The 9,531-nt window shown below is 32.5% G+C and overlaps 1 protein-coding gene across 1 annotated transcript; it reads left to right on the top strand.

The window, feature by feature from the left end:
• The first annotated feature begins 8,098 nt into the window (after window positions 1-8,098).
• LOC131873195 (disease resistance protein PIK6-NP-like) lies at window positions 8,099-8,989 on the top strand. Its single transcript, XM_059216234.1, has 2 exons — window positions 8,099-8,105; window positions 8,415-8,989. The coding sequence occupies exons 1-2, from the start codon at window positions 8,099-8,101 to the stop codon at window positions 8,987-8,989; spliced, it is 582 nt and encodes a 193-aa protein (XP_059072217.1).
• Window positions 8,990-9,531: the final 542 nt, after the last annotated feature.

Here is a 9,531-nt window from a genome sequence, read left to right as displayed (position 1 = left end):
GTGTCAGGATAGACGGAGAAAAAATATCTCCTAGAGTTAGCATACTTAATGGGCACATACATTGGATAATAATTTATTGAGTAAGAGTTGAGCACTTATATAGTAAAGTTGTAAGTTGAGACTTTATTGATATAAAAATGATAGTTTTTATTAGAACCTAGATGCTTGGGATGCTTGATTTATTAGATTGATAATTATTCTAACTTGTCTCTTGCGAAATATATTATTCTATGTCTATAGTGTACAAGGTAGGTACTATATGGATAGGAATTATGGATGATATGATGAAATCTTCGTAGGACTCTATATTCTAGTTTTGTGTCCTTATCTTCAAACATTAAATTGTTGGTACTATGTTTGATACTCTCTCTTGCACACTCTGGAAAAGATACCCCAGGGTGTTGTAACACCCCTTCATATGTGACTACTCCTAGTCACTCAGTACATTTGATATGTATTCAGTTTGATGCTTTATTTGGTTTATTGATGAAATATTTGATTAATGATTTTTGGATTAGTTTTGACTTCTTGACTTGATTTTCTTTTACTTTTTCTATGAGGATGAGTCGCCAATTTTCTATTTTGTGGCCCTTGGTCACACTTGACTTAATGTTTCATTATGCATATTTAATAATTTACTATTGAGATTGATCAATTTTTCTCTTAACCTTTATTGTGGGTGATCTAATATTTAAAATTGTCGTTCATATTGTATTTCTTCCTTATCATGTTCATAGCGAACCCCTGATAATATCTCCAATAGAGTAAAAAGCGGAGGGTGTACCAAACATAGGGGTTGTGTCAGTTAGGGCAATAATACTATGTATATGTCTAATTTTTCATTTGAGTAAATTCAATGTGTGCCTTGTAAAGGTAAATATATTTATATATACATATTTAGTAGATCGACAAATTCGAATTAGTTCATCAATTATATGTGATCTTACTTCCTAGGTTTTACCTTCGAGATCATGTGACCATGTAAGATGTCTTTCGTTAAAAGTTGGTTTTGGATTCTTGAACATCAAAGAATATATGTTTTTTGGCATAAAGACACATTTGAAATAATTAAGTAAAAGGTTGTGCTATTAGTTGTATAACATATGTTATGACGTTAAGAATTTTCTGCCATCATAGATCAAGGAAATTTTTATCTACCATGGTTACTATAAGGTCAAACTTGAGATAGCAATAGTTGCGGAATCAATTGGAAGAACAACGTTATCTAAGGGTTAAGCAAGTTTTGGAAGTAGATATTATGGATCATAGATTTGATACATTTGAGATAAGGACTTAAGGCTAATTAAGAACGCCAATAAAAGATATACTCACTTAGAGGTGAAAACTCGAGGAAGTTAGTATTGCCATTATTTAGAATATTTGGAAATATCTAGTTAATCTAGAGATTGTTGGTAAAGAAGTAACGAAGCTAAGAACTTTGGAAAAGGTAGCTGAGTATGTGGCACAACGTTTAGCGAGTGAAAGTTGAGCATGATCATATAATAGGACTTTTGTATCAAACCTAAGTATAGGTGGCTGGAAATCAATATGAAATTTATTCAAGAATTGCTTTTGAGTAAGAACAAGCATGATATCATAGTTGGTTATTGTCAACAGATTGATAGAGATTGCACATTTCATACTTGGACATTTTTAAATATGAATCATTGAATCTTGTGAAGAAATTTAATCATTCAACTTATCGATTTCATGGAGTTTCAAAAATAGAAATATCAAATAGGAATGTTTGGATGACATTTTCGATTTGGACAATATAGAATACATCCTTGGGAACTAGATTGAATTTTAGCTGGCATGACATCTTTAGATAGATGACCGAACACAAAAGAGTTAATCAGGTAGTGGAAAATTCTTTTGATATATTCCATGGATTAGAAATATGAGTGGGAGAAGTATTTGCCTTTGGATTGAGTTGGCATACAACAAAATATTTTCATGCATTTTTAAGGAATGATACCCATAAAGATGCTTTATGACAGAAATGACAAACATCTGTCAGTTGGGATAGAATAAAGATAGGATCATCATTGGTTCTAATATGCTTAAAGAAATGGATGAGTAGATGAAATTGATCAATAATTTATTGAAAGAGACAGTCGACAGACAAGCTATGATAATAGAAACAATACTTTCTGATATTTGTTACTGAAGATGAATTTCTTTTGAGGGAGAAGCCTCATAAGAGCTCTATTTTATCTAGGAAATCATCAAAGTTGGTACCAAGATATGTGGGACCCTTCGATGTGCTGAAAGTTATGAATCCAGTTACTTATGGATATAGGATCCAAGAATGGTGCTAGTGGAGCACATCCAAATTCTTGATCAATGTAGCATTAAGCTACATAGCAGAGATTTCACTCAGTATTGGGTCTAGTGGGACTGATATTTTGATGATAGTGCTACTTGGGAGGATGATGTGACGATTGAATGTCATATTCCTCTTTTGTTTTCTTAAGAGTAGTATTTGCTTGATGCATGAAATACATAAATAGTCTGATTTTGATTTACATGGATGGTATAGATGGTACTATTTCTATTATATTTGATTTGAGACCACAATGTATGGTTATTGTTTATGATGTTGAGAAAGTATGTGCTTATTGATAGAATAATAAGACATCGAGATGATGTCTCTTTTAATAGGGAAAGGATGTCAGAAACCCCAATTTTTCGTAATTATTTAATTAGGAAAATAATGTTTATTTTTCACAAATGAAATTGAAATGAAATAGAAATGGAATTGTTAATGAAATAACATAGGAGATCGAATGCAATGAAATGATTTATATAAAATTGAATGATCAGTAATAATTTTTATTATAAAATTGTGATCATCATTGCTAATGAGTAATTGAGTGCAAGTAAATGCAGGAACAGGTGAACGTGAATGAAGGTGAGAACATGGTTCAGGTAGAGTTGTCTTAGCTCTTGGATTTCGCTAGCATAGATGAAATATATCACGCACCATATTCGGATTTATAATTTGCATCTTGTAAAGATGGATGATTTAAATGACCTTATTTGAGTATTTGTTTAAATTGCAATGAGTAGTACATTGGTTTAAATGTTTATACATGTGTATTTATTGCATGATTTGAGTGGTGATTGAATTAAATCCAAGTTGCATGAGTGATTGTAAAATATTATGTCTTATTTTAAAGTAAGATTGTTTTGCTAACGAGTTAGATATCAATATCGATCGTAGGTTTACATGTTCTTTATGTGCAAATATGTATAAATGTATGAAATATCATACTTATGAGTTTACTTTTGTAATTTAATAATAGTATAGCATATATATGTATATGTGATATTGATTCAATCATATACATATATATCTATATAGTTATTATATATGTATATCCAATTATCGTGAAATTTAAATACTTCATGAATTTTGTTTATACCTATACATTATCATTTGAGATTATACATATATTATATATGTATATGAGTTTGAATAACAATTCGATCATATATCTATAAATACATACATAATTACTCTCTCTCTCTCTCTCTCTCTCTCTCTATATATATATATATATATATATATAGAGAAATAAATAATCTAGAAATAATAATAATAATAATAAATCACTTAATTGAAGGCATAATGGTGGCGGTTAACTTTAATGCAAAGTAAATCATTAATGAGAGTGGTCGATAGTAATATTCACCACTCCCCATATTTATAGGGAGGGGATGATATTGCCACTAACCACTCCTCCTCCCCTTTTAAATATGCATAACAACCATGTTGCAGCCACATAAACCATTGAATAAGGAATGAGAAGTGGGAGTCGATGTTGACTATTCCACGTAGAAAGTTATTAAGAGATAATCTTATTGTATAGTAGAGTCAAAGAATAATAGTAAGTACACAACTAAAAAAACACATTGAGTTTGAGATAAACTCAAACGATACTGTTAGATATATGCAGTGCATGGTATATTTACAAGTCAAGGTGCAATGAGAACTATTCCATGTGTGGAAGGGAGGGAGTCAGTGTTATTACCAACTACCCACCCAAATCTCCACCTTCACACGCATTCGTACTGCCATTTAATGTGGCATGATTTAATAGTAACATGGTAATAGTCCACATAACTACACCAGTAGTAATGAACTTAACAGCTTTAGGAGTTTGGTGTCACGTAGTAGATAACAAATATCATTGCATGGAGAACACATAAGTGTTCAAAACCATTTAGGACTGTGATGTTACAGTTAAAAAATGTGTGGTGTCACTTTACCACTAAGAGAGATAGACTGAAAATCGTAATGAAGGTAGATGAAAACACTATATATAGACCATCGAATTGGAAGAGAAATGAGAGACAGACAAAAAAGGATGAGGGAATGGAATGTAAAAGAGAAAAGCATTAGAGATCTCGGGGTATTGTGACCAGTAGTAAAAGATTGGTGATGATCATCTAATATTTAGCGTGGAATTTCAGAGGTAGGCTCTTAAATGAGCATTAGTTTGTTTTATTATTAGAGAATGGAAGGGAGAGAAGATGGTATTGTGAAAAAGAGAGAAATTTGCAGAATATAGAAAAGATAAGAACTAAGAATAGAGAATGGAAATATAGAGTAGTAAGTAGAGTAGAGAGAGCTCATGAGATAGAATAGCATAGAGGACAAAAGAATTGGAATCAGGATGAATTATAGATAGTTTAAAGTTATTAGTGATCATAACAGACTTGCATCGTATTTCCCGAGGTAGGCTCTAATCTAGCATGTTTTGATGTAGAGATCTAAAAGATAAAATAATGTTCTATTTTGTTCAGGTTTATACAATAAAGAAATTAGAATCATGATATTCGATTTCCTAATTTGAAACCATTTTCGAATTACTTAAAAAAGCATTCATGTAAATAAAGATGAAATAATGAAATATGTTCTTAAGGTTTGTTTATAAACCTAGTGTAACTCATAGAATTAGATCACAAAATCCTCTAGAAACAGAGCAAGGGAATAGAGAGAGATTGTGCTTTATAAACTTTGAATTTGAATCACAAAGAAGATGGAATATTAGGATAATGAATTATTAGATATTGCAACTTATTTTGATTTCATGAAGGAAAATAGTTACACTCCCAAATTTGATCCTTGCATTAGAATTTAAAATTATTTTTGGTTATCTCATTTGAAAAGACATATAGGTATGCACATTAAGAATTCTCATCATTTTAAATGTTGTTATGAAAAATTAGTAAAATCAATTAGTTGAATTCATAAATCATGAAAAGTCACATATTAGTATTAAACTAAATATGTTATTCGAGAAAAGAGGCAAATAAACCAAAACACATGGAAAGACACTGCACTTAGATGATATAAACATGGAAATTCTAAACCATAAGGGATAGAATGCAAGTTGAAGATTATGCTATTTAAATGTTTTCAATAATTGAACAAAAGAATGTGTACTCATTTTTATTCAATTTTTATGTAAAGATACATACATGTGTTACACCTTCGTAATATTTAATTCTTGTCTTTAAATTACTAGAAAGATTGAAGCGAAAGATTGTTTTCTTTTCAGATATATATTTGTTTATCCATGAAAATTGCTTTTTGTCAGATAGGATTGGTTGGAACAGAAGATCGATTCTTTCTATTTCTATTCAACGAAAGATTGTCTTCTTTATCATTGTATTGTTATCTAGCGAGAAATAGGAAGCTAGAATATAAAAATGAAAGATTGACTTCTATACATATTTATTCTAGATTTATATAAACAAAGCTAGATAGTTTTGTGTTTGTGGAAAGTTACCTTCTAGGACAGGTGCCGAATGTGGAATTATAGAGAGAATAGTTTGTTTTTCCAAACTATCTTTTATTGCTATGCATGACATTATAATCGGCGGAGTAACTTATTGACCATTGAAATAGATGGATTTATTTATGCTCTCTACCATATCCTTGATTAATCTTGCTTGTTTCTTGATGGAATTAGAAAATAGAAAATGCATGTATTAATATAGGCACGCATCGGATTCCATCTTGTCTATCGAATTCTTTTGCTAGGCAATTCATGCAGGGTCGGGTATTCTTGATTGACCAAGAATTCTAGGAAAGTGTAAGCTTCAAGGTTGGGCGGAAAAAGCACTTGAATCTTGTTCTTGTCTTCATTCTAAAGATTGCATTGAAGATAGCTTGGGTTGCAGATAAAAGGACACATCTCACCCTTTACTTTGTATTCTGTTGCTATTGAACTTAAGGCAACTTGAAAAGCCTAAGTATTGTATGATTGAGATACTACTTATATCGATTTATTCAATGAAGAATCCTTATCTTTTATAGAAATTTTGTTTTACTTATGATATAAATGGAATGATCAAATGAACCTATGAAAGGAAAAGTGGAATGAGACAGACTTATTAAAGGAATTATGAGTTTATTTAAGAATAAAGGGTATTTCGTTTATTATTGAAGTTTATTGAAGTTATGAGTTTATTTAAGAATAAAGAATTTCATGTGAAAACTCAAAATGCATGCAAGATCATCCATGTCATCATGGTCACTAGTTCAATTGACAAACAATTTGCCACCACCAATTATGTTCCTTCACAAGTCTCCTACTAAACCATGATTTGGAGCCCCTTGTGATAGTATAGTCAATATGTTCAACATATAGTATAGTCAATAGCAACATGCTATCGAAGTACCACAATAGGTATATTATAGATTACTTGAAGTACCATTACAAGTCAACTATAGGTGATCCAAAGTATTTCTATAGGTTGACTCTATGTGACCCAATGTATCTCTATAGACTAGATAAAAGTGACCTATATAAACTCTAAATATTAGATATAGGTAAACCACTCCTTAACCACCCATCACTCTAACTCTCTACTACAAAACATACCAATGCACTATGATGTACAAAAAAACAAAAAAGTAGAATTTGAAACTCCACAACATCCAAATAGTTTGCCAAAAAAGCTTCCTACACAACCCACCATCAATACTTTGGAGAGCTAAGCTCATGTTTTACAAGCAACATGTATTCTGTAGACCACAATACCCTCAATCTCAACTACTCACATTTAAAATCAAACAAATCATTCATCAATAGAGTAGGAATTAGATTTAGAATTTTTGTAGTACATGATTCAATTATTTTAATAGGGAAACATCAATGTGATCTTTACCATGCAAATCCTTTGTGAATCATATCATTGCACCCATATCTTACATTTCTTGCATTGATGACTAAATTGACTATATAAAAGGCCTTTTGTGCATTTGGTTTCCTTTTAGCCTAATGACAAATTTTAGGATTAAACTTACCTTGGATATAGCTACAAAAATTACACCTTGCAATATATTTTAAGCATTTCAATCTTACATAGGATACCTCTAGGAACACCCTCCAAAACGTAGCTAAGTCTAAAGTGTAGGAGAGCTTATCCACTCTCATTCATTAGCTCTAAAAATACTAAGATTTATTGATGAACTCTTGTTTTACCCTTATGAATGACACTCCTTGACCTTGATGGTAAAAATATGTTATAAAATTGTGGACCTATACTTTTAGGTCCAAACACTGCAATACAACTTTTATCCCCGGCCGGAGTGAATCGAACCTTGGACATACATGGGACGAACCCAAAGCCTTAGCCCGACTATTCCAGTGGTTTGAGCTATCAGATTTCCCCATTAATATGGTTATATATTAAAGAATCTTGATAGATTAATAACAAATGCATCTAAGAAAACAAATGTCCTTAACTAATATTTTTGAAAAATCCACTTTAAAGTCCGTCTCTCCCTTTAAGAAGAAGTGATGACTTTCTCAATTTCTAGATTAGAACCAATATACAACTCAGAAATTTTATTCATAAAGTAGGACACCAATATAAATATTGACATGGACATGGAAAAAACATACAAATTATACAACAAAATAGTGGGCCCATTGAAAAAAAAAATCTACATAATCGAATTAAGAATTAACTACCAAATTAGATGATCAATAGATTAAGGTTTAGAATTAAGGTTTAGAATTAGTATGAGAATTCTTAAGCACAACTACCTATGCCTCCACCACAGGATTCACGAGGAATGGCAGGTCAGAAAAGTGAAACCCATTACCTCATGTAGAAATTGGGAAAATTCAAACTCTTAAAATGTTAATCACATGGCAGCCATTCAAATGATAAGACACAAAGTGGTCCACAAGATTTGAAAGTAATTCCCTTACTCCCATAGGCATTCACATTGTAGTTTACTCTCCTCAAACTTTCTCCCATCAATTTTTGTCATTTCTCCGAGTAGCGTTATAATACAGAATTTGCGTGGAATGGCAGGCCAGAAAACAGGCATTCACATTGTAGTTTGAAGTGCATTTAGCTATTCTATTTCTTCTCTGTTTTCTCAGTTCCAAGAAAAGACTTGAAGATGGCATCTATACTTGCAGAAGCTGTTGTTGGGAAAGTTTGTGAGATGGTCATTCAACAAGTAGCTAATGAGGTCAAGATAGTGTTCAACTTCAGGGAAGACATTGAATGGTTGATGAGCAAAATAAAGCAAGTAAATTACTTTCTAAATGAAGCTGGTGAGAAGAGCAGTAAACAAAAGGAGTCTATGAAAGAATGGCTTCAGAGCGTTCGAGACATTGCCTGGGAGGCAGAGGACATACTTCAAATATGTGCTGTAGATTCTATGTATGCTGCTAATCCTCAGTTTTGTAGTTTGAGCTGTAATCAACTGATTACTCGCTATCAAATGGGCAGACGAATTCGAAAGATCAAAGCCCGGTTCAGCTCCGTTACTGCAGATATCCAATTGATTACTGCGGTGTCTCACAGAGAAGAAGCAGAATCATCCCAGAGACGACAGTTTAAGAGACTAAGTCTCCTGCCTAGCGATTCCAAACCAGTGGGGATACAGTCCAAGATTGACAGCTTAGTGAATTTGCTAGAAAACCCCCAATTTCCAATCGTTGTAGTTTGAGCTGTAATCAATTGATTACTCGCTATCGAATGGGCAGACGAATTCGAAAGTTCAAAGCCCGGTTGAGCTCCGTTACTGCAGATATCTTATTGATTACTGCGGTTTCTCACAGAGAAGAAGCAAAATCATCCCAGAGACGACAATATAAGAGACTAAGTCTCCTGCCCAGCGATTCCAAACCAGTGAGGATACAGTCCAAGATTAAAAACATGTTTAATTTGCTAGGAAACCCCCAATTTCCAATTATTGCTGATCCAGGAGGATATGCTCCGTAATAGTGCAACAAAAAACTGTGTTTGTTGTGGGAGGTAAACCGGTGACCCCCCATGTACAAGCTTTACTCTCCACCATTCTACCGCGAGATCTCCGCAAACTCATTTTGGAGGCAGGTGGTTTTAACAAATAACAGAAGCCGCTAAGAGGAGATCTGTGTATCGAAACCCAAACCTCCTAGCTCCCGCAGAGGGCTCTAAACCATTAAGCCACGCAATATGTTCGTTATAAAAGTACGAAATCTTTTATTTAGAATCTCTCTGAGATAA

Source organism: Cryptomeria japonica, unplaced genomic scaffold, assembly GCF_030272615.1.
Source record: "Cryptomeria japonica unplaced genomic scaffold, Sugi_1.0 HiC_scaffold_1204, whole genome shotgun sequence".
Classification (NCBI taxonomy): domain Eukaryota; kingdom Viridiplantae; phylum Streptophyta; class Pinopsida; order Cupressales; family Cupressaceae; genus Cryptomeria; species Cryptomeria japonica.
The sequence above is the reverse complement of the archived record's forward strand: the minus strand, read 5'-3'. Positions and strand labels throughout refer to the sequence as shown.